This window comes from Oncorhynchus keta, chromosome 1 (genome assembly GCF_023373465.1).
Source record: "Oncorhynchus keta strain PuntledgeMale-10-30-2019 chromosome 1, Oket_V2, whole genome shotgun sequence".
Taxonomy (NCBI): Eukaryota; Metazoa; Chordata; class Actinopteri; order Salmoniformes; family Salmonidae; genus Oncorhynchus; species Oncorhynchus keta.
The window spans coordinates 78,372,666-78,397,112 of NC_068421.1; the positions used below are offsets into that span (position 1 = coordinate 78,372,666).

The window sequence follows — 24,447 nt, forward strand, 5'->3', positions numbered from 1 at the left end:
TCTAATCTCTCCTGGTCTAGGTGAGCTGGACACTCTGGCAGAAGGGTATTCTCTCCTGGTCTAGGTGAGTTGGACTCTCTGGCAGAAGGGTATTCTCTCCTGGTCTAGGTGAGCTGGACTCTCTGGCAGAAGGGTATTCTCTCCTGGTCTAGGTGAGCTGGACTCTCTGGCAGAAGGGTATTCTCTCCTGGTCTAGGTGAGTTGGACTCTCTGGCAGAAGGGTATTCTCTCCTGGTCTAGGTGAGTTGGACTCTCTGGCAGAAGGGTATTCTCTCCTGGTCTAGGTGAGCTGGACACTCTGGCAGAAGGGTATTCTCTCCTGGTCTAGGTGAGCTGGACTCTCTGGCAGAAGGGTATTCTCTCCTGGTCTAGGTGAGCTGGACTCTCTGGCAGAAGGGTATTCTCTCCTGGTCTAGGTGAGCTGGACTCTCTGGCAGAAGGGTATTCTCTCCTGGTCTAGGTGAGTTGGACTCTCTGGCAGAAGGGTATTCTCTCCTGGTCTAGGTGAGTTGGACTCTCTGGCAGAAGGGTATTCTCTCCTGGTCTAGGTGAGCTGGACTCTCTGGCAGAAGGGTATTCTCTCCTGGTCTAGGTGAGCTGGACTCTCTGGCAGAAGGGTATTCTCTCCTGGTCTAGGTGAGTTGGACTCTCTGGCAGAAGGGTATTCTCTCCTGGTCTAGGTGAGTTGGACTCTCTGGCAGAAGGGTATTCTCTCCTGGTCTAGGTGAGCTGGACACTCTGGCAGAAGGGTATTCTCTCCTGGTCTAGGTGAGCTGGACTCCCTGGCAGAAGGGTATTCTCTCCTGGTCTAGGTGAGTTGGACTCTCTGGCAGAAGGGTATTCTCTCCTGGTCTAGGTGAGCTGGACTCTCTGGCAGAAGGGTATTCTCTCCTGGTCTAGGTGAGTTGGACTCTCTGGCGGAAGGGTATTCTCTCATGGTCTAGGTGAGCTGGACACTCTGGCAGAAGGGTATTCTCTCCTGGTCTAGGTGAGCTGGACTCCCTGGCAGAAGGGTATTCTCTCCTGGTCTAGGTGAGTTGGACTCTCTGGCAGAAGGGTATTCTCTCCTGGTCTAGGTGAGCTGGACTCTCTGGCAGAAGGGTATTCTCTCCTGGTCTAGGTGAGCTGGACTCTCTGGCAGAAGGGTATTCTCTCCTGGTCTAGGTGAGCTGGACACTCTGGCAGAAGGGTATTCTCTCCTGGTCTAGGTGAGCTGGACTCTCTGGCAGAAGGGTATTCTCTCCTGGTCTAGGTGAGTTGGACTCTCTGGCAGAAGGGTATTCTCTCCTGGTCTAGGTGAGCTGGACACTCTGGCAGAAGGGTATTCTCTCCTGGTCTAGGTGAGCTGGACTCCTGGCAGAAGGGTATTCTCTCCTGGTCTAGGTGAGTTGGACTCTCTGGCAGAAGGGTATTCTCTCCTGGTCTAGGTGAGCTGGACTCTCTGGCAGAAGGGTATTCTCTCCTGGTCTGGGTGAGCTGGACTCTCTGGCAGAAGGGTATTCTCTCCTGGTCTAGGTGAGCTGGACACTCTGGCAGAAGGGTATTCTCTCCTGGTCTAGGTGAGCTGGACTCTCTGGCAGAAGGGTATTCTCTCCTGGTCTAGGTGAGTTGGACTCTCTGGCAGAAGGGTATTCTCTCCTGGTCTAATCTCTCCTGGTCTAGGTGAGCTGGACACTCTGGCAGAAGGGTATTCTCTCCTGGTCTAGGTGAGCTGGACTCTCTGGCAGAAGGGTATTCTCTCCTGGTCTAGGTGAGCTGGACTCTCTGGCAGAAGGGTATTCTCTCCTGGTCTAGGTGAGCTGGACTCTCTGGCAGAAGGGTATTCTCTCCTGGTCTAGGTGAGTTGGACTCTCTGGCAGAAGGGTATTCTCTCCTGGTCTAGGTGAGCTGGACTCTCTGGCAGAAGGGTATTCTCTCCTGGTTTAGGTGAGTTGGACTCTCTGGCAGAAGGGTATTCTCTCCTGGTCTAGGTGAGCTGGACTCTCTGGCAGAAGGGTATTCTCTCCTGGTCTAGGTGAGCTGGACTCTCTGGCAGAAGGGTATTCTCTCCTGGTCTAGGTGAGTTGGACTCTCTGGCAGAAGGGTATTCTCTCCTGGTCTAGGTGAGCTGGACTCTCTGGCAGAAGGGTATTCTCTCCTGGTCTAGGTGAGCTGGACTCTCTGGCAGAAGGGTATTCTCTCCTGGTCTAGGTGAGCTGGACTCTCTGGCAGAAGGGTATTCTCTCCTGGTCTAGGTGAGCTGGACTCTCTGGCAGAAGGGTATTCTCTCCTGGTCTAGGTGAGTTGGACTCTCTGGCAGAAGGGTATTCTCTCCTGGTCTAGGTGAGTTGGACTCTCTGGCAGAAGGGTATTCTCTCCTGGTCTAGGTGAGCTGGACTCTCTGGCAGAAGGGTATTCTCTCCTGGTCTAGGTGAGCTGGACTCTCTGGCAGAAGGGTATTCTCTCCTGGTCTAGGTGAGTTGGACTCTCTGGCAGAAGGGTATTCTCTCCTGGTCTAGGTGAGTTGGACTCTCTGGCAGAAGGGTATTCTCTCCTGGTCTAGGTGAGCTGGACACTCTGGCAGAAGGGTATTCTCTCCTGGTCTAGGTGAGCTGGACTCCCTGGCAGAAGGGTATTCTCTCCTGGTCTAGGTGAGTTGGACTCTCTGGCAGAAGGGTATTCTCTCCTGGTCTAGGTGAGCTGGACTCTCTGGCAGAAGGGTATTCTCTCCTGGTCTAGGTGAGTTGGACTCTCTGGCAGAAGGGTATTCTCTCCTGGTCTAGGTGAGCTGGACTCTCTGGCAGAAGGGTATTCTCTCCTGGTCTAGGTGAGCTGGACTCTCTGGCAGAAGGGTATTCTCTCCTGGTCTAGGTGAGCTGGACACTCTGGCAGAAGGGTATTCTCTCCTGGTCTAGGTGAGCTGGACTCCCTGGCAGAAGGGTATTCTCTCCTGGTCTAGGTGAGTTGGACTCTCTGGCAGAAGGGTATTCTCTCCTGGTCTAGGTGAGCTGGACTCTCTGGCAGAAGGGTATTCTCTCCTGGTCTAGGTGAGCTGGACTCTCTGGCAGAAGGGTATTCTCTCCTGGTCTAGGTGAGCTGGACACTCTGGCAGAAGGGTATTCTCTCCTGGTCTAGGTGAGCTGGACTCTCTGGCAGAAGGGTATTCTCTCCTGGTCTAGGTGAGTTGGACTCTCTGGCAGAAGGGTATTCTCTCCTGGTCTAGGTGAGCTGGACACTCTGGCAGAAGGGTATTCTCTCCTGGTCTAGGTGAGCTGGACTCCCTGGCAGAAGGGTATTCTCTCCTGGTCTAGGTGAGTTGGACTCTCTGGCAGAAGGGTATTCTCTCCTGGTCTAGGTGAGCTGGACTCTCTGGCAGAAGGGTATTCTCTCCTGGTCTAGGTGAGCTGGACTCTCTGGCAGAAGGGTATTCTCTCCTGGTCTAGGTGAGCTGGACTCTCTGGCAGAAGGGTATTCTCTCCTGGTCTAGGTGAGTTGGACTCTCTGGCAGAAGGGTATTCTCTCCTGGTCTAATCTCTCCTGGTCTAGGTGAGCTGGACACTCTGGCAGAAGGGTATTCTCTCCTGGTCTAGGTGAGCTGGACTCTCTGGCAGAAGGGTATTCTCTCCTGGTCTAGGTGAGCTGGACTCTCTGGCAGAAGGGTATTCTCTCCTGGTCTAGGTGAGCTGGACTCTCTGGCAGAAGGGTATTCTCTCCTGGTCTAGGTGAGTTGGACTCTCTGGCAGAAGGGTATTCTCTCCTGGTCTAGGTGAGCTGGACTCTCTGGCAGAAGGGTATTCTCTCCTGGTTTAGGTGAGTTGGACTCTCTGGCAGAAGGGTATTCTCTCCTGGTCTAGGTGAGCTGGACTCTCTGGCAGAAGGGTATTCTCTCCTGGTCTAGGTGAGCTGGACTCTCTGGCAGAAGGGTATTCTCTCCTGGTCTAGGTGAGTTGGACTCTCTGGCAGAAGGGTATTCTCTCCTGGTCTAGGTGAGTTGGACTCTCTGGCAGAAGGGTATTCTCTCCTGGTCTAGGTGAGCTGGACACTCTGGCAGAAGGGTATTCTCTCCTGGTCTAGGTGAGCTGGACTCTCTGGCAGAAGGGTATTCTCTCCTGGTCTAGGTGAGCTGGACTCTCTGGCAGAAGGGTATTCTCTCCTGGTCTAGGTGAGCTGGACTCTCTGGCAGAAGGGTATTCTCTCCTGGTCTAGGTGAGCTGGACTCTCTGGCAGAAGGGTATTCTCTCCAGGTCTAGGTGAGTTGGACTCTCTGGCAGAAGGGTATTCTCTCCTGGTCTAGGTGAGTTGGACTCTCTGGCAGAAGGGTATTCTCTCCTGGTCTAGGTGAGCTGGACTCTCTGGCAGAAGGGTATTCTCTCCTGGTCTAGGTGAGCTGGACTCTCTGGCAGAAGGGTATTCTCTCCTGGTCTAGGTGAGTTGGACTCTCTGGCAGAAGGGTATTCTCTCCTGGTCTAGGTGAGCTGGACACTCTGGCAGAAGGGTATTCTCTCCTGGTCTAGGTGAGCTGGACTCCCTGGCAGAAGGGTATTCTCTCCTGGTCTAGGTGAGTTGGACTCTCTGGCAGAAGGGTATTCTCTCCTGGTCTAGGTGAGCTGGACTCTCTGGCAGAGGGGTATTCTCTCCTGGTCTAGGTGAGTTGGACTCTCTGGCAGAAGGGTATTCTCTCCTGGTCTAGGTGAGCTGGACTCTCTGGCAGAAGGGTATTCTCTCCTGGTCTAATCTCTCCTGGTCTAGGTGAGCTGGACTCTCTGGCAGAAGGGTATTCTCTCCTGGTCTAGGTGAGTTGGACTCTCTGGCAGAAGGGTATTCTCTCCTGGTCTAGGTGAGTTGGACACTCTGGCAGAAGGGTATTCTCTCCTGGTCTAGGTGAGTTGGACTCTCTGGCAGAAGGGTATTCTCTCCTGGTCTAGGTGAGTTGGACTCTCTGGCAGAAGGGTATTCTCTCCTGGTCTAGGTGAGTTGGACTCTCTGGCAGAAGGGTATTCTCTCCTGGTCTAGGTGAGTTGGACTCTCTGGCAGAAGGGTATTCTCTCCTGGTCTAGGTGAGTTGGACTCTCTGGCAGAAGGGTATTCTCTCCTGGTCTAGGTGAGTTGGACTCTCTGGCAGAAGGGTATTCTCTCCTGGTCTAGGTGAGTTGGACTCTCTGGCAGAAGGGTATTCTCTCCTGGTCTAATCTCTCCTGGTCTAATCTCTCCTGGTCTAATGGTTAAGACATTGCACACTGGGCAAAGACGTCAATTTAATATCTATTTCACGTTGGTTGGAACAATGTTGATATAACCAGGTCATAGCCACAAACTGTACCGGCACACCACCATGTCATAGCCACAAAGTGTACCAGCAAACAGCCTTGTCATAGCCACAAACTATACCGGCAAACAGCCTTGTCATAGCCACAAACTATACCGGCAAACAGCCTTGTCATAGCCACAAACTATACCGGCAAACACCCTTGTCATAGCCACAAACTATACCAGCAAACAGCCTTGTCATAGCCACAAACTATACCGGCAAACAGCCTTGTCATAGCCACAAACTATACCGGCAAACAGCCTTGTCATAGCCACAAACTATACCGGCAAACAGCCTTGTCATAGCCACAAACTATACCGCAGCCTTGTCACAAACTATACCGGCAAACAGCCTTGTCATAGCCACAAACTATACCGGCAAACAGCCTTGTCATAGCCACAAACTATACCGGCAAACACCCTTGTCATAGCCACAAACTATACCAGCAGACAGCCTTGTCATAGCCACAATGGCTATTTTATTTATTGTTTATTTTCATTTTTTATTTTACCCCGTTTTTCTCCCCAATTTCATGGTATCCAATTGTTTTAGTAGCTACTATCTTGCCTCATCGCTACAACTCCCGTACGGGCTCGGGAGAGACGTCCTCCGATACACAACCCAACCAAGCCGCACTGCTTCTTAACACAGCGCGCATCCAACCCGGAAGCGAGCCGCACCAATGTGTCGGAGGAAACACCGTACACCTGGCAAGCTTGGTTAGAACGCACTGCGCCCGGCCCGCCACAGGAGTCGCTGGTGTGCGATGAGACAAGGATGTCCCTACCGGCCAAACCCTCCCTAACCCGGATGACGCTAAGCCAATTGTGCGTCGCCCCACGGACCTCCCAGTCGCGGACGGTTATAACAGAGCCTGGTCGCGAACCCAGAGTCTCTGGTGGCACAGCTGGCGCTGCAGTACAGCCCCCTTAACCACTGCGCCACCCGGGAGGCCAATGTACTGTTTCTCAATGGGAAACCTACAGACACAGACAGACTTACGAGTTGACACAGAGCACAACAATGTTCTTCCACAGGTTTCTGGTGCTGGTCATCTTGACGATGCAGGTCCTCTTTGGCTTCTTATGCAGCTCATGCTCCAGCTCTGATGGTGAGATAGAACACAGTGTGAGACCTTTACACTGGCAAGGAAACAACACACACGCACGCACAGCCTCCACACCACACAGATTATACAGTAATGGTCTTCTGTGGGTTGATGTGTGTGTATGAGATCCAGCTGTATTAATCTGCTCCCTGCGTTAAACTCATTTCTCATGGAGTGTATGTGTCTGGCATCAAGCCTTGCAGATATATTTCATCATATGAAACCAAATCCCTGCAGTTGCACATATAAAAATGAACGAGTGTTTGTGTGTCTGACAGTGTCTGACTGACTGAATCCATGGCAGACACATTTCATCACTGAAATCAGAGACCTGCAGTTACATGTTGTTTATAACAACAATGTGATCCGTGTAAATGCAATAGACAATGGTGTGTTGTTGTTGACTCTACGTGAGAGTTCCCATATGTATATACTGCACGATCAGCTGCTAACCCCTCTCTGTCTCTCTACCTCTCTACCTCTCCGTCTCTCTACCTCTCCCCTCTCCCCTCTCTGTCTCTCTACCTCTCCGTCTCTCTACCTCTCCCCTCTCTGTCTCTCTACCTCTCCCCTCTCTGTCTCTCTACCTCTCCCCTCTCTGTCTCTCTACCTCTCTACCTCTCTGTCTCTCTACCTCTCCCCTCTCTGTCTCTACCTCTCCGTCTCTCTACCTCTCCGTCTCTCTACCTCTCCGTCTCTCTACCTCTCCCCTCTGTCTCTCTGTCTCTCTACCTCTCTGTCTCTCTACCTCTCTGTCTCTCTACCTCTCCCCTCTCTGTCTCTCTACCTCTCCCCTCTCTGTCTCTCTACCTCTCTGTCTCTCCCCTCTCCGTCTCTCTACCTCTCCCCTCTCTACCTCTCCTTTTACTCTCTGTCTCTCTACCTCTCCTTTTACTCTCTGTCTCTCTCCCTCTCCATCTCTCCTTTTACTCTGTCTCTACCTCTCCCCTCCCTGCCTCTCTACCTCTCCTTTTACTATCTGTCTCTCTACCTCTCCCCTCTCTGTCTCTCTACCTCTCCCCTCCCTGCCTCTCTACCTCTCCTTTTACTCTCTGTCTCTCTACCTCTCCGTCTCTCTACCTCTCCCCTCTCTGTCTCTACCTCTCCCCTCTCTGTCTCTACCTCTCCCCTCTCTGTCTCTCTACCTCTCTCTGTCTCTACCTCTCCCCTCTCTGTCTCTCTACCTCTCTCTGTCTCTACCTCTCCCCTCTCTGTCTCTACCTCTCCCCTCTCTGTCTCTCTACCTCTCCCCTCTCTGTCTCTCTACCTCTCCCCTCTCTGTCTCTCTACCTCTCTACCTCTCCCCTTGCTGTCTCTCTACCTCTCCCCTCTCTGTCTCTCTACCTCTCCCCTCTCTGTCTCTCTACCTCTCCCCCTCTGTCTCTCTACCTCTCCCCTCTCTGTCTCTCTCCCCTCTCTGTCTCTCTACCTCTCCCCTCTCTGTCTCTCTACCTCTCCCCTCTCTGTCTCTCTACCTCTCCCCCTCTGTCTCTCTACCTCTCCCCTCTCTGTCTCTCTCCCCTCTCTGTCTCTCTACCTCTCCCCTCTGTCTCTCTACCTCTCCCCTCTCTGTCTCTCTACCTCTCCCCTCTCTGTCTCTCTACCTCTCCCCTCTCTGTCTCTCTACCTCTCCCCTCTCTGTCTCCCTACCTCTCCCCTCTCTGTCTCCCTACCTCTCCCCTCTCCGTCTCCTTACCTCTCCCCTCTCTGTCTTTCTACCTCTCTTTTTACTCTCTGTCTCTACCTCTCCCCTCTACCTCTCCTTTTACTCTGTCTCTACCTCTCCCCTCTCTGTCTCTACCTCTCCCCTCTCTGTCTCTACCTCTCCCCTCTCTGTCTCTACCTCTCCCCTCTCTGTCTCTCTACCTGTCCCCTCTCTGTCTTTCTACCTCTCCCCTCTCTGTCTCTCTACCTCTCTACCTCTCCCTTGCTGTCTCTCTACCTCTCCCTCTCTGTCTCTCTACCTCTCCCCTCTCTGTCTCTCTACCTCTCCCCCTCTGTCTCTCTACCTCTCCCCTCTCTGTCTCTCTCCCCTCTCTGTCTCTCTACCTCTCCCTCTCTGTCTCTCTACCTCTCCCTCTCTGTCTCTCTACCTCTCCCCCTCTGTCTCTCTACCTCTCCCTCTCTGTCTCTCTCCCCTCTCTGTCTCTCTACCTCTCCCCTCTCTGTCTCTCTACCTCTCCCCTCTCTGTCTCTCTACCTCTCCCCTCTCTGTCTCTCTACCTCTCCCCTCTCTGTCTCCCTACCTCTCCCTCTCTGTCTCCCTACCTCTCCCCTCTCTGTCTCTACCTCTCCGTCTCCTTACCTCTCCCCTCTCTGTCTTTCTACCTCTCTTTTTACTCTCTGTCTCTACCTCTCCCCTCTACCTCTCCTTTTACTCTGTCTCTACCTCTCCCCTCTCTGTCTCTACCTCTCCCCTCTCTGTCTCTACCTCTCCCCTCTCTGTCTCTCTACCTGTCCCCTCTCTGTCTTTCTACCTCTCTTTTTACTCTTTGTATCTCTACCTCTCCCCTCTCTACCTCTCCTTTTACTCTCTGTCTCTCTACCTCTCCTTTTACTCTCTGTCTCTGTCTCTCTCCCTCTCCATCTCTCCTTTTACTCTGTCTCTACCTCTCCCCTCCCTGCCTCTCTACCTCTCCTTTTACTATCTGTCTCTCTACCTCTCCCCTCTCTGTCTCTCTACCTCTCCCCTCCCTGCCTCTCTACCTCTCCTTTTACTCTCTGTCTCTCCCCTCCCTGCCTCTCTACCTCTCCTTTTACTCTCTGTCTCTCTACCTCTCCCCTCCCTGCCTCTCTACCTCTCCTTTTACTCTCTGTCTCTCTACCTCTCCGTCTCTCTACCTCTCCCCTCTCTGTCTCTACCTCTCCCCTCTCTGTCTCTACCTCTCCCCTCTCTGTCTCTCTACCTCCCTCTGTCTCTACCTCTCCCCTCTCTGTCTCTCTACCTCTCCCCTCTCTGTCTCTCTACCTCTCCCCTCTCTGTCTCTCTACCTCTCCCCTCTCTGTCTCTCTACCTCTACCTCTCCCCTCTCTGTCTCTCTACCTCTCCCTCTCTGTCTCTACCTCTCCCCTCTCTGTCTCTACCTCTCCCTCTCTGTCTCTACCTCTCCCCTCTCTGTCTCTCTACCTCCCTCTGTCTCTACCTCTCCCCTCTCTGTCTCTCTACCTCTCCCCTCTCTGTCTCTCTACCTCTCCCTCTCTGTCTCTACCTCTCCCTCTCTGTCTCTCTACCTCTCTACCTCTCCCTCCCTGCCTCTCTACCTCTCCTTTTACTCTCTGTCTCTCTACCTCTCCCCTCCCTGCCTCTCTACCTCTCCTTTTTACTCTCTGTCTCTCTACCTCTCCGTCTCTCTACCTCTCCCTCTCTGTCTCTACCTCTCCCCTCTCTGTCTCTACCTCTCCCCTCTCTGTCTCTCTACCTCCCTCTGTCTCTACCTCTCCCCTCTCTGTCTCTCTACCTCTCCCCTCTCTGTCTCTCTACCTCTCCCCTCTCTGTCTCTCTACCTCCCCCTCTCTGTCTCTCTACCTCTCCCCTCTCTGTCTCTCTACCTCTCCCCTCTCTGTCTCTCTACCTCTCCCATCTCTGTCTCTCTACCTCTCTGTCTCTCTACCTCTCCCTCTCTGTCTCTCTACCTCTCCCATCTCTGTCTCTCTACCTATCTGTCTCTCTACCTCTCCCCTCTCTGTCTTTCTACCTCTCTTTTTACTCTCTGTCTCTACCTCTCCCCTCTACCTCTCCTTTTACTCTGTCTCTACCTCTCCCTCTCTGTCTCTACCTCTCCCCTCTCTGTCTCTACCTCTCCCCTCTCTGTCTCTACCTCTCCCTCTCTGTCTCTCTACCTCTCCCCTCTCTGTCTCTCTACCTCTCCCCTCTCTGTCTCTCTACCTCTCTACCTCTCCCCTTGCTGTCTCTCTACCTCTCCCTCTCTGTCTCTCTACCTCTCCCCTCTCTGTCTCTCTACCTCTCCCCCTCTGTCTCTCTACCTCTCCCTCTCTGTCTCTCTCCCTCTCTGTCTCTCTACCTCTCCCCTCTCTGTCTCTCTACCTCTCCCCTCTCTGTCTCTCTACCTCTCCCCCTCTGTCTCTCTACCTCTCCCCTCTCTGTCTCTCTCCCCTCTCTGTCTCTCTACCTCTCCCCTCTCTGTCTCTCTACCTCTCCCTCTCTGTCTCTACCTCTCCTCTCTGTCTCTCTACCTCTCCCCTCTCTGTCTCTCTACCTCTCCCCTCTCTGTCTCCCTACCTCTCCCCTCTCTGTCTCCCTACCTCTCCCCTCTCTGTCTCTCTACCTCTCCGTCTCCTTACCTCTCCCCTCTCTGTCTTTCTACCTCTCTTTTTACTCTCTGTCTCTACCTCTCCCCTCTACCTCTCCTTTTACTCTGTCTCTACCTCTCCCTCTCTGTCTCTACCTCTCCCTCTCTGTCTCTACCTCTCCCCTCTCTGTCTCTACCTCTCCCTATCTGTCTCTCTACCTCTCCCCTCTCTGTCTCTCTACCTCTCCCCTCTCTGTCTCTCTACCTCTCTACCTCTCCCCTTGCTGTCTCTCTACCTCTCCCCTCTCTGTCTCTCTACCTCTCCCTCTCTGTCTCTCTACCTCTCCCCCTCTGTCTCTCTACCTCTCCCCTCTCTGTCTCTCTCCCCTCTCTGTCTCTCTACCTCTCCCCTCTCTGTCTCTCTACCTCTCCCTCTCTGTCTCTCTACCTCTCCCCCCTCTGTCTCTCTACCTCTCCCCTCTCTGTCTCTCTCCCTCTCTGTCTCTCTACCTCTCCCTCTCTGTCTCTCTACCTCTCCCTCTCTGTCTCTCTACCTCTCCCCTCTCTGTCTCTCTACCTCTCCCCTCTCTGTCTCTCTACCTCTCCCCCTCTGTCTCCCCTACCTCTCCCTCTCTGTCTCCCTACCTCTCCCCTCTCTGTCTCTCTACCTCTCCGTCTCCTTACCTCTCCCCTCTCTGTCTTTCTACCTCTCTTTTTACTCTCTGTCTCTACCTCTCCCTCTACCACTCCTTTTACTCTGTCTCTACCTCTCCCCTCTCTGTCTCTACCTCTCCCCTCTCTGTCTCTACCTCTCCCCTCTCTGTCTCTCTACCTGTCCCCTCTCTGTCTTTCTACCTCTCTTTTTACTCTTTGTATCTCTACCTCTCCCCTCTCTACCTCTCCTTTTACTCTCTGTCTCTCTACCTCTCCTTTTACTCTCTGTCTCTGTCTCTCTCCCTCTCCATCTCTCCTTTTACTCTGTCTCTACCTCTCCCCTCCCTGCCTCTCTACCTCTCCTTTTACTATCTGTCTCTCTACCTCTCCCTCTCTGTCTCTCTACCTCTCCTTTTACTCTCTGTCTCTCTGTCCTCCCTGCCTCTCTACCTCTCCTTTTACTCTCTGTCTCTCTACCTCTCCCTCCCTGCCTCTCTACCTCTCCTTTACTCTCTGTCTCTCTACCTCTCCGTCTCTCTACCTCTCCCCTCTGTCTCTACCTCTCCCTCTCTGTCTCTACCTCTCCCCTCTCTGTCTCTCTACCTCCCTCTGTCTCTACCTCTCCCCTCTCTGTCTCTCTACCTCTCCCCTCTCTGTCTCTCTACCTCTCCCCTCTCTGTCTCTCTACCTCTCCCCTCTCTGTCTCTCTACCTCTCTACCTCTCCCCTCTCTGTCTCTCTACCTCTCCCCTCTCTGTCTCTCTACCTCTCCCATCTCTGTCTCTCTACCTCTCTGTCTCTCTACCTCTCCCCTCTCTGTCTCTCTACCTCTCCCATCTCTGTCTCTCTACCTCTCTGTCTCTCTACCTCTCCCCTCTCTGTCTCTCTACCTCTCCCCTCTCTGTCTCTCTACCTCTCCCCTCTCTGTCTCTCTACCTCTCCCCTCTCTGTCTCTCTACCTCTCCCCTCTCTGTCTTTCTACCTCTCTTTTACTCTCTGTCTCTCTACCTCTCCTTTTACTCTCTGTCTCTCTACCTCTCCATCTCTCCTTTTACTCTGTCTCTACCTCTCCCCTCTCTATCTCTCCTTTTACTCTGTCTCTACCTCTCCCCTCTCTACCTCTCCTTTTACTCTCTCTCTCTCCCTCTCCATCTCTCCTTTTACTCTGTCTCTACCTCTCCCCTCCCTGCCTCTCTACCTCTCATTTTACTCTCTGTCTCTCTACCTCTCCCCTCCCTGCCTCTCTACCTCTCATTTTACTCTCTGTCTCTCTACCTCTCCCCTCTCTACCTCTCCTTTTACTCTCTGTCTCTCTACCTCTCATTTTACTCTCTGTCTCTCTACCTCTCCCCTCTCTACCTCTCCTTTTACTCTCTGTCTCTCTACCTCTCATTTTACTCTCTGTCTCTCTACCTCTCCCCCTCTCATTTTACTCTTTGTCTCTCTACCTCTCCCCTCCCTGCCTCTCTACCTCTCCTTTTACTCTCTGTCTCTCTACCTCTCCCCTCCCTGCCTCTCTACATCTCATTTTACTCTCTGTCTCTCTACCTCTCCCCTCTCTGTCTCTCCATCTCACCTTTTACTCTCTGTCTCTCTACCTCTCCCCTCTCTATCTCTCCTTTTACTCTGTCTCTACCTCTCCCCTCTCTATCTCTCCTTTTACTCTGTCTCTACCTCTCCCCTCTCTACCTCTCCTTTTACTCTCTGTCTCTCTCCATCTCTCATTTTACTCTGTCTCTACCTCTCCCCTCCCTGCCTCTCTACCTCTCCTTTTACTCTCTGTCTCTCTCCCTCTCCATCTCTCATTTTACTCTGTCTCTACCTCTCCCCTCCCTGCCTCTCTACCTCTCCTTTTACTCTCTGTCTCTCTACCTCTCCTTTTACTCTCTGTCTCTCTACCTCTCATTTTACTCTCTGTCTCTCTACCTCTCCATCTCTCATTTTACTCTGTCTCTACCTCTCCCCTCTCTACCTCTCCTTTTACTCTCTGTCTCTCTCCATCTCTCATTTTACTCTGTCTCTACCTCTCCCCTCCCTGCCTCTCTACCTCTCCTTTTACTCTCTGTCTCTCTCCCTCTCCATCTCTCATTTTACTCTGTCTCTACCTCTCCCCTCCCTGCCTCTCTACCTCTCCTTTTACTCTCTGTCTCTCTACCTCTCCTTTTACTCTCTGTCTCTCTACCTCTCCATCTCTCCTTTTACTCTGTCTCTACCTCTCCCCTCCCTGTCTCTCCATATCTCCTTTTACTCTGTCTCTACCTCTCCCCTCCCTGTCTCTCTACCTCTCCTTTTACTCTGTCTCTCTACCTCTCCCCTCCCTGCCTCTCTACCTTTCATTTTACTCTCTGTCTCTCTACCTCTCCTTTTACTCTCTGTCTCTCTACCGCTCCCCTCCCTGCCTCTCTACCTCTCCCCTCCCTGCCTCTCTACCTCTCCCCTCCCTGCCTCTCTACCTCACCTTTTACTCTGTCTCTCTACCTCTCCCCTCCCTGCCTCTCTACCTCTCCTTTTACCCTGTCTCTCTACCTCTCCCCTCCCCGTCTCTGTACCTCTCCCCTCCCTGCCTCTCTACCTCTCCCCTCCCTGTCTCTCTACCTCTCCCCTCCCTGCCTCTCTACCTCTCCTTTTACCCTGTCTCTCTACCTCTCCCCTCTCTGTCTCTCTACCTCTCCTTTTACCCTGTCTCTCTACCTCTCCCCTCCCTGCCTCTCTACCTCTCCTTTTACCCTGCCTCTCTACCTCTCCCCTCCCTGTCTCTCTACCTCTCCCCTCCCTGTCTCTCTACCTCTCCCCTCCCTGCCTCTCCCCTCCCTGCCTCTCTACCTCTCCTTTTACTCTCTGTCTCTCTACCTCTCCCCTCCCTGCCTCTCTACCTCTCCCCTCCCTGCCTCTCTACCTCTCCCCTCCCTGCCTCTCTACCTCTCCTTTTACTCTCTGTCTCTCTACCTCTCCCCTCCCTGCCTCTCTACCTCTCCTTTTACTCTCTGTCTCTCTACCTCTCCCCTCCCTGCCTCTCTACCTCTCCTTTTACTCTCTGTCTCTCTACCTCTCCCTCCCTGCCTCTCTACCTCTCCCCTCCCTGCCTCTCTACCTCTCCTTTTACTCTCTGTCTCTCTACCTCTCCCCTCCCTGCCTCTCTACCGCTCCTTTTACTCTCTGTCTCTCTACCTCTCCCCTCCCTGCCTCTCTACCTCTCATTTTACTCTCTGTCTCTCTACCTCTCCCCTCCCTGCCTCTCTACCTCTCCTTTTACTCTCTGTCTCTCTACCTCTCCTTTTACTCTCTGTCTCTCTACCTCTCCTTTTACTCTCTGTCTCTCCCCTCCCTGCCTCTCTACCTCTCCTTTTACTCTGTCTCTCTACCTCTCCTTTTACTCTCTGTCTCTCCCCTCTCTGTCTCTCTACCTCTCCTTTTACTCTCTGTCTCTCCCCTCCCTGCCTCTCTACCTCTCCTTTTACTCTGTCTCTCTACCTCTCCTTTTACTCTCTGTCTCTCTACCTCTCCTTTTACTCTCTGTCTCTCTACCTCTCCTTTTACTCTCTGTCTCTCTACCTCTCCTTTTACTCTCTGTCTCTCTACCTCTCCCCTCCCTGCCTCTCTACCTCTCCTTTTACTCTCTGTCTCTCTACCTCTCCTTTTACTCTCTGTCTCTCCCCTCTCTGTCTCTCTACCTCTCCTTTTACTCTCTGTCTCTCCCCTCCCTGCCTCTCTACCTCTCCTTTTACTCTCTGTCTCTCTACCTCTCCTTTTACTCTCTGTCTCTCTACCTCTCCCCTCCCTGCCTCTCTACCTCTCCTTTTACCGAAAAGTTGCAAGTTCGAATCCCCGAGCTGACAAGGTACAAATCTGTCGTTCTGCCCCTGGACAGGCAGTTAACCCACTGTTCCTAGGCCGTCATTGAAAATAAGAATTTGTTCTTAACTGACTTGCCTAGTAAAATAAAGGTAAAATATATATATATTTTTTAAAATTACTCTTTGTCTCTCTACCTCTCCCCTCCCTGCCTCTCTACCTCTCCTTTTACTCTCTGTCTCTCTACCTCTCCCCTCCCTGCCTCTCTGTCTCTCTACCTCTCCCCTCTCTACCTCTCCTTTTACTCTGTCTCTCTCCCTCTCCATCTCTCATTTTACTCTGTCTCTACCTCTCCCCTCCCTGCCTCTCTACCTCTCCCCTTCCTGCCTCTCTCCTTCCTGCCTCTCTACCTCTCCCCTTCCTGCCTCTCTACCTCTCCTTTTACTCTCTGTCTCTCTACCTCTCCCCTCTCTGTCTCTCTACCTCTCCCCTTCCTGCCTCTCTACCTCTCCTTTTACTCTCTGTCTCTCTACCTCTCCCCTCCCTGCCTCTCTGTCTCTCTACCTCTCCCCTCCCTGCCTCTCTACCTCTCCTTTTACTCTCTGTCTCTCTACCTCTCCCCTCCCTGCCTCACTACCTCTCCCCTTCCTGCCTCTCTACCTCTCCCTTCCTGCCTCTCTACCTCTCCCCTTCCTGTCTCTCTCCTTCCTGCCTCTCTACCTCTCCCCCCTCCTGCCTCTCTCTGTCTCTCTACCTCTCTTTTACTCTCTGTCTCTCTCTCTCTCCCTCTCCCTGCCTCTTTTACCTCTCTCTCTACCTCCCCCTCCCTGCCTCTCTACCTCTCCTTTTACTCTCTGTCTCTCTACCTCTCCCCTCCCTGCCTCTCTACCTCTCCTTTTACTCTCTGTCTCTCTACCTCTCCCCTCCCTGCCTCTCTACCTCTCCTTTTACTCTCTGTCTCTCTACCTCTCCCCTCCCTGCCTCTCTACCTCTCCTTTTACTCTCTGTCTCTCTACCTCTCCCCTCCCTGCCTCTCTACCTCTCCTTTTACTCTCTGTCTCTCTACCTCTCCTTTTACTCTCTGTCTCTCTACCTCTCCTTTTACTCTCTGTCTCTCTACCTCTCCCCTCCCTGCCTCTCTACCTCTCCTTTTACTCTCTGTCTCTCTACCTCTCCTTTTACTCTCTGTCTCTCTACCTCTCCTTTTACTCTCTGTCTCTCCCCTCTCTGTCTCTCTACCTCTCCTTTTACTCTCTGTCTCTCCCCTCCCTGCCTCTCTACCTCTCCTTTTACTCTCTGTCTCTCTACCTCTCCTTTTACTCTCTGTCTCTCTACCTCTCCTTTTACTCTCTGTCTCTCTACCTCTCCTTTTACTCTCTGTCTCTCTACCTCTCCTTTTACTCTCTGTCTCTCTACCTCTCCTTTTACTCTCTGTCTCTCTACCTCTCCCCTCCCTGCCTCTCTACCTCTCCTTTTACTCTCTGTCTCTCTACCTCTCCTTTTACTCTCTGTCTCTCTACCTCTCCCCTCCCTGCCTCTCTACCTCTCCTTTTACCGAAAGGTTGCAAGTTCGAATCCCCGAGCTGACAAGGTACAAATCTGTCGTTCTGCCCCTGAACAGGCAGTTAACCCAGTGTTCCTAGGCCGTCATTGAAAATAAGTTTGTACCTCTCCTTTTACTCTCTGTCTCTCTACCTCTCATTTTACTCTCTGTCTCTCTACCTCTCCCCTCTCTGTCTCTCTACCTCTCCCCTCCCTGTCTCTCTACCTCTCCCCTCTCTGTCTCTCTACCTCTCCTTTTACTATCTGTCTCTCTACCTCTCCCCTCTCTGTCTCTCTACCTCTCCCCTCCCTGCCTCTCTACCTCTCCTTTTACTCTTTGTCTCTCTACCGCTCCCCTCCCTGTCTCTCCATCTCCTTCACCTGTTAGAACGCCACTGTGCTCGGTTGTCATGTCGACCTGGTTCTTCCTGGCGATGCAGAGCATCATAGCTTTAGAGCGGTGGTAGTGCTGGGTGGCCAGGAGCCAACGCAGGGACTCAGGGAAGATCCTGCAGAGAGAAAGGGGGGGAGTCAGAGAGCCAGAGAACGGGTAGGGGAGATGGGAGGGGAGTAGGGAGAGAAACATAATAAGTTGTGAGGGAATGAGTAGAGGAGAGAGAGAAAGAAAGGAAGGAAGGGAGAGAGAAGTAAACATGACAAAGAGAGAAAGAATGACAGAAGGGAAGTGAGAGAAAGAGAGTATTGTCTAAAGATCTGAACAGAGCATGCAGTGTGTAATGTACTGTACAAGCCGAAGCCTGGTCCTGATGACCAAGTCTTTAACCTCTAACCCCACAGCATGGCGGACTCCCTCAGTGGGCTGAGGTACTTCATTAGTGGGAGGGGCCACTCTCTAAGTGGGTGTGGCTATCCCCTCAGTGGGTGGGACTACATGGTGATTCAAATTTTCAACCTCTAACTCTAGGATGAATGTCTCAACAGAATAGTGGTGACATGGAAGACATTTGGGCATGTCTCCTTACCAGATGTAGGGCAGCATGAGGACGAAGGGGCAGATTATGAAAATCTGCAGGACCTGCCAATCATCCCGGGCGGGCCAATCACGACACAGAGCCGCCACCCCGGGCATCACCAGCTGCCCGCCCACCATGAGGAAACTGGCCACCATGGTCATGGAGAAACGCCAGCCTGGCAGGCACAACTCAATCCCTGTAAAGAGGGAGAAGGGGGGAGGGATAGGGGGCGAGAAGGGGGAAGTAGAGAAAAAGAGAGAGGGAGGGAGGCGAGGTTAGACATATAGACACCATGGTCATAGAGAACCGCCAGTTCAATCCATGTAGAGAGAGAGACAGAAGTTCCAGACAGATACATTGGTTCAATTAGTGCATTCTAAGAGGTTTTTGTATATTCCTTCTAATAAGGGCTTTTTACACTACTGAGCTGAACCAAATCAAACTGGGCAAAATCAAACTGTGCTGAGCCTGGTTATGCATTCACTATAGTTGCTGGAAATGTGCTGAAAAGGAAAATGTGAAAAGAATATTGTGAAAAGGGTATAATTGTATATCACTCGGTACTGGCTGGTATCTCTGTCTTTGGTGTATGTGTGTTTAAAGACTAAACAGTGAAACCTACATCTCATTCAATTAATAATTTAACACCTCTTGATGGCTGACCATTCCCTGGAGAAACTCCCAGTTAACCACCAGTGAACCACCACACAACCTATCTGTCAGACCTCAACACTATAGCCATTGTCAAGGGTTCAGTCAGTTCAGTAAGTGAGCGTTTCACACTAACCGTCCCCTTCTTCCCTGAATGGGCTCTCGTCTCACCCCCCTACTGGCTACCCTGTGGTACAGTCCAGATGGTCTGCCCCAGATGGCAAGGTCTATTTGAAGGTGACCAGTAAGGGTGTGTAGGAGAGGGTGGCTGTATACTGTATGCTCACTAACCAGGGTTCTTGTACTGCCACTTCCCATAGAAAGAAAGAATGAAAGAGAGAGAGAGAGAGAGAGAGAGAGAGAAGGAGACTTTGACTTTTGGTCTTTCTTTATTGAAACATTCTTAATTCATTTAAAACTCACCCCCCACTCCTAAAATAAAAATAAATAAAAATATATCCTATACTGCATACATGTACCATACTCACCTTTCCATCTACCACATGATACAAATCACCATACACAAAAACCCTCTCCTACAACCGTATATCCAAAACATCTTCCCCAGCAATACAGACAGCCCCCCAACACACCATATCTCCTCAAACATCTCCACACATTTGATCATTTTATAGAACTCAAACTCAACCCTAAGGTGCGCAGAGACCATCCCATTAAACAGTAGTAAAGGGTCTGTTATCCCCCACCTTTGACCCTGTTCCTCCTTGTTAGCCAAATAGCTAACTTTGCCTGAGCAAACAGAAAATTCAACAAAACACATTTTTCTTTCTCCTTACTCGAATACCTGTATCCCATTATAAACATCCCAACAGCAAAAACCACCCCCAACCTGTCACACAGACATTCCAACAGAGACATTAATGGCATTAACCTGGTGCACACAGAAAACACATGAATTACAGTTTCTTTCATTTGACAGAAAGGACACCCCTGCCCAATTCCCGGATCAACCCGTGCCAACCAGCTGTTAGTGGCCAGGGCTCCATGAAGAACCCTCCACTGGAGGTCCCCTGACCTCTTTGGTACTGGGGGTTTGTAGAGCGCCCTCCATCTAAAACCCACCATACTCTCCGCCCCACATACCCCCTGCCACTGATGTGCCTTCACTCCTGTTAGGCTTCTAATGCTCCTAACCTTAACGCAGAGGTTGTAGAGGGCTTTACCTCCCACCCCCTCAAACTCCCCCAGGCTCGGAGTGTTAACCTGTTAGTCCTATAGGGGCAGTATTTCATTTTTGGATAAAAAGACGTGCCCGTTTTAAGCGCAATATTTTGTCACGAAAAGATGCTCGACTATGCTCTTATGTTTCCAGAACTGCAAAGATTTTCACTGTGAGTGCCCTAGAACAAATGCTTCAGGCAAAACCAAGATGTTTGACCGACCAGGAAATGAACAGGATTTCTGAGGCTACGTTTTCCATGATCACCTTATATGGCTGTGAATGCGACAGGAATGAACGGACAGTTTCATGTCTGCAGCATTGTGACGTATTTGTAGGCATATCATTGGAAGATTGACCATAAGAGACTACAATTGCCAAGTGTCCCGCACGGTGTCTGCGTGGAAATTGGTGCGCAAAAGTCAGCTACCAGTATTTTTCCATCCGAATCAGAGAAGAATGCAGGCTTCCAGGGACGGCATTTCAATGAAGAGATATATGACAAAACACCTTGAGGATTGATTCAAACAACGTTTTCCATGTTTCAGTCGATATTATGGAGTTAATTCGGAAAAAAGTTTGACGTGTAGGTGACTGAATTTTCGGTTAGTTTCGGTAGCCAAATGCATAGTAACAAAACGGAACGTTGTGTCCTACACAAGAATCTTTCAGGAAAAACTGGACATCTGCTATGTAACTGAGTCTCCTCATTGAAACATCTGAAGTTTTTCAAAGGTAAATTATTTTATTTGATCCCTTTGCTGGTTTTTGTGAATATGTTGCGTGCTAAATGCTAACGCTAAATGCTAAGCTAGCTATCACCACTCTTACACAAATTATTGATTTTCTCTGGTTCTAAAGCATATTTTGAAAATCTGAGACGACAGGATTGTTAAGAAAATGATAAGCTTGAGAGCAGGCATATTTATTTCATTTCATTTGCGATTTTTAGAAATCGCTAACGTTGCGTTATGGTAATGAGCTTGAGGCTGTAGTAACGCGACCGCATGCGGGATGGGGCGGACTATGAGGTTAAAATCTAACAAGTCCTCCAGACCCCCTTGCCAGTCTCCAGTCTCTGCCGTCACCTGCAGTGGCGGGAACATTGGTGGCCCCTCTCCCTTTGGCCTCTCAAACACCCCCCTTACCGGCTCAGACAGTGCCTCCTGGACCTCCTCCAGGAATCTCTCCAGCAGCCTAAGAGACGTTATTCCTGTTTGTTGCGCCAAGACCTCCGGGGTTTTCCACCCCTCCTCTCCCAGCAGTCTCAGGTCACCCAGCCTTTGTAAACCCCCTGCCATCAGTTGCCTCTGCAGGGTGGCCGACTGAACCGATCTCAAAGGGATGGCTGGGTTGTGGAAGATGGGCTCCTCCCACACCCACTGCCCAGGCTCCACACCCCCTTCTCGTGCTCAGCTACCCCACCATCTCTAGCCTGACTAGACCCAGCCTCTGCTTCTCCACCATCTCTAGCCTGACTAGACCCAGCCTCCACTACCCTACCATCTCTAGCCTGACTAGACCCAGCCTCTGCTTCTCCACCATCTCTAGCCTGACTAGACCCAGCCTCATCTACACCACCATCTCTAGACTGACTAGGCCCAGCCTCTGCTGTCTGCATCTCCTTACCCCCTGCATGTTGACCTCGATTTCCCCCCCTTGCGCTCGTACCCTCCCCTTGTCTATGGCCTTTATGTGGGCACGCAAAGCTCTTGTGCCCCAAATCCCCACATTCAAAACACCGTAGACTATCTGTGCTGGCAAAACCTGCATAGAGCCCCTCCCCATGCCTCACTTTAAAATGCACATTTAGCTGTTGCTCATTATTGTTCAGAAACATAAACACTTGCCTCCTGAATGAAACAACGTGCTTAACGGCATCTGCCTGAAAACCTGCTGACAGTACACGGAAACCGCTAGCAAACTTACCAAAACGACTCAGCTCTTTCCTAATTTGATCATCCGTAATAAACGGAGGCAAATTTGCCACTACAACTCTTGTTGAAGGGGTAGAGAGAGGTGAAATTGACACCAACACATCCCTTACAAATATTCCGCTAGCAATTAGCCTACCGACCAAATTAGCCCTTTTCATGAACACAACCACAGCTTTGTTCATTCTAGAAGCAGAATGTATAAACTCAGCTCCTACCTGTTCACCGACCGCGAGCAGAACCTCCTCCACCTTAACTCCGTTCTCAGGAACACACCTGAATCCATGCTGTATCGACAGCGTCTCCTCCGCGCTAGGCTGAGAAGCCATTGCGCACACTACACCTTCCAACCCCCAGGAAAGTTACTCTGTCCTCTTCCACCCTAACTTTGAAAAAAAAAAACCACTTTGGATACCGCTAAAAACAAATATTGCATTAACCCTCCACCATAGAAAATAACATGTAAAGAAAATAATCAAGAAAGTTAGTTAGGATAGAGCTTTCCACACCAAACACTCAAACTCCAAAAACACCCAGCATGCACCGAGAGAGAGAGAGAGAGAGAGAGAGAGAGAGAGAGAGAGAGGGAGGGAGGGAGAGGGAGAGAAAAAGAAAGAGAGAGAGAGAAAGAGAGAGATGCACACAAATGGATGGAAGTGGTGAGTCAGGGATGCAGCTTAAGCCCCACCCTCTTCAATATATATATCAACGAATTGGCTACTACAATCCGAAGTCATTTGTTTGCTGATGATCTGGTGCTTCTGTCACCAACCAAGGAGGCCCTAAAGCAGCACCTAGATCTTCTGCACAGATTCTGCCAGATATGGGCCCTGACAGTAAATCTCAGTATGACCAAAATAATGGTGTTCCAAAAAAGGTCCAGTGGTCATGACCACAAATTCCAACTAGACACCGTTGCCCTAGAGCACACAAAAAACGATACATACCTTGGCCTAAACATCAACGCCACAGGTAACTTCCACAAAGCTGTGAGACAAGGCAAGAAGGGTCTTCTATGCCATCAAAAGGAACATAAAATTCAACATACAAATTAGGACCTGGCTAAATATACTTGAATCAGTTATAGAACCCAATGCCCTTCATGGTTGACAGTAGGGCTGTTGCGGTGACCGTATTACCGCCACACCGGCGGTCACGAGTCATGAAGGTAGTCAAATTCGGTAGTTAGGCTTCTCCAAGCTCTGATGCTGCTGCTGGTCATTAGTACCTACCAAAAGTTCTAACTGCCTGGTACTCAGCACTCTACTGTCCCTCTAAATCACCCTACTGTCCCTATAAATCACCCTACTGTCCCTATAAATCACTTTACTGTCCCTCTAAATCCCTCTACTGTAACTATAAATCACTCTACTGTCCCTCTAAATCACTCTACTGTCCCTCTAAATCACCCTACTGTCCCTCTAAATCACCCTACTGTCCCTATAAATCACCCTACTGTCCCTCTAAATCCCTCTACTGTAACTATAAATCACTTTACTGTCCCTCTAAATCCCTCTACTGTAACTATAAATCACTTTACTGTCCCTCTAAATCCCTCTACTGTAACTATAAATCACTTTACTGTCCCTCTAAATCCCTCTACTGTAACTATAAATCACTTTACTGTCCCTCTAAATCCCTCTACTGTAACTATAAATCACTCTACTGTCCCTCTAAATCACCCTACTGTCCCTATAAATCACTCTACTGACCCTCTAAATCACCCTACTGTCCCTATAAATCACCCGACTGTCCCTCTAAATCACTCTACTGTCCCTCTAAATCACCCTACTGTCCCTCTAAATCACTATACTCTCCCTCTAAATCACTCTACTGTCCCTCTAAATCACCCTACTGTCCCTCTAAATCACCCTACTGTCCCTGTAAATCACTTTACTGTCCCTCTAAATCCCTCTACTGTAACTATAAATCACTCTACTGTCCCTCTAAATCACTCTACTGTCCCTCTAAATCACCCTACTGTCCCTCTAAATCCCTCTACTGTAACTATACATCACTCTACTGTCCCTCTAAATCACTCTACTGTCCCTCTAAATTACCATACTGTCCGTATAAATCACCCTACTGTCCCTATAAATCACTTTACTGTCCCTCTAAATCCCTCTACTGTACCTCTCATCACTCTACTCTTCCTCTAAATATGTCTACTGTCTCTCTAAATCACTCTACTGTCCCTCTAAATCACTCTACTGTACCTCTAAATCACTATACTCTCCCTCTAAATCACTCTACTGTCTCTCTCATCACTCTACTGTTCCTTTAAATATGTCTACTGTCCCTATAAATCACTTTACTGTCCCTCTAAATCACTCCACTGTCCCTCTAAATCACTCCACTGTCCCTCTAAATCACTCCACTGTCCCTCTAAATCACTCCACTGTCCCTCTAAATCACTCCACTGTCCCTCTAAATCACTCTACTGTCCCTCTAAATCACTCTACTGTCCCTCTAAATCACTCTACTGTCCTTCTAAATCACCCTAATGTCCCTCTAAATCACTCTACTGTCCCTCTAAATATGTCTACTGTTCCTCTAAATCACTCTACTGTCCCTCTCATCACTCTATTGTCCCTCTAAATCACTACTGTCCCTCTACTGTCCCTCTAAATCACTCTACTGTCCCTCTCATCACTCCACTGTCCCTCTAAATATCTACTGTCCCTCTAATTCACTCTACTGTCCTTCTAAATCACCCTACTGTCCATCTAATTCACTCTACTGTCCTTCTAAATCACTCCACTGTCCCTCTAAATCACTTTACTGTCCCTCTAAATCCCTCTACTGTAACTATAAATCACTTTACTGTCCCTCTAAATCCCTCTACTGTAACTATAAATCACTCTACTGTCCCTCTAAATCACCCTACTGTCCCTATAAATCACTCTACTGTCCCTCTAAATCCCTCTACTGTAACTATAAATCACTCGACTGTACCTATAAATCACTATACTCTCCCTCTAAATCACTCTACTGTCCCTCTAAATCACCCTACTGTCCCTGTAAATCACTCTACTGTCCCTCTAAATCACTCTACTGTCCCTCTAAATCACTCGAC

General features: G+C 50.5%; 1 protein-coding gene across 1 annotated transcript in view; it reads right to left on the reverse strand.

Annotated features, from left to right (window-relative positions):
- Positions 1–24,447, reverse strand: part of LOC118376664 (solute carrier family 22 member 23-like) — a 65,582-nt gene that overhangs the window by 5,525 nt on the left and 35,610 nt on the right. The window contains exons 5-7 of the mRNA XM_052461474.1: positions 17,616–17,802; positions 17,014–17,141; positions 6,290–6,392 (exon numbers count right to left, since the gene is read on the reverse strand). Of these exons, the coding sequence (XP_052317434.1) occupies positions 6,290–6,392; positions 17,014–17,141; positions 17,616–17,802 (418 nt within the window). The remainder of the gene's footprint in view (positions 1–6,289; positions 6,393–17,013; positions 17,142–17,615; positions 17,803–24,447) is intronic.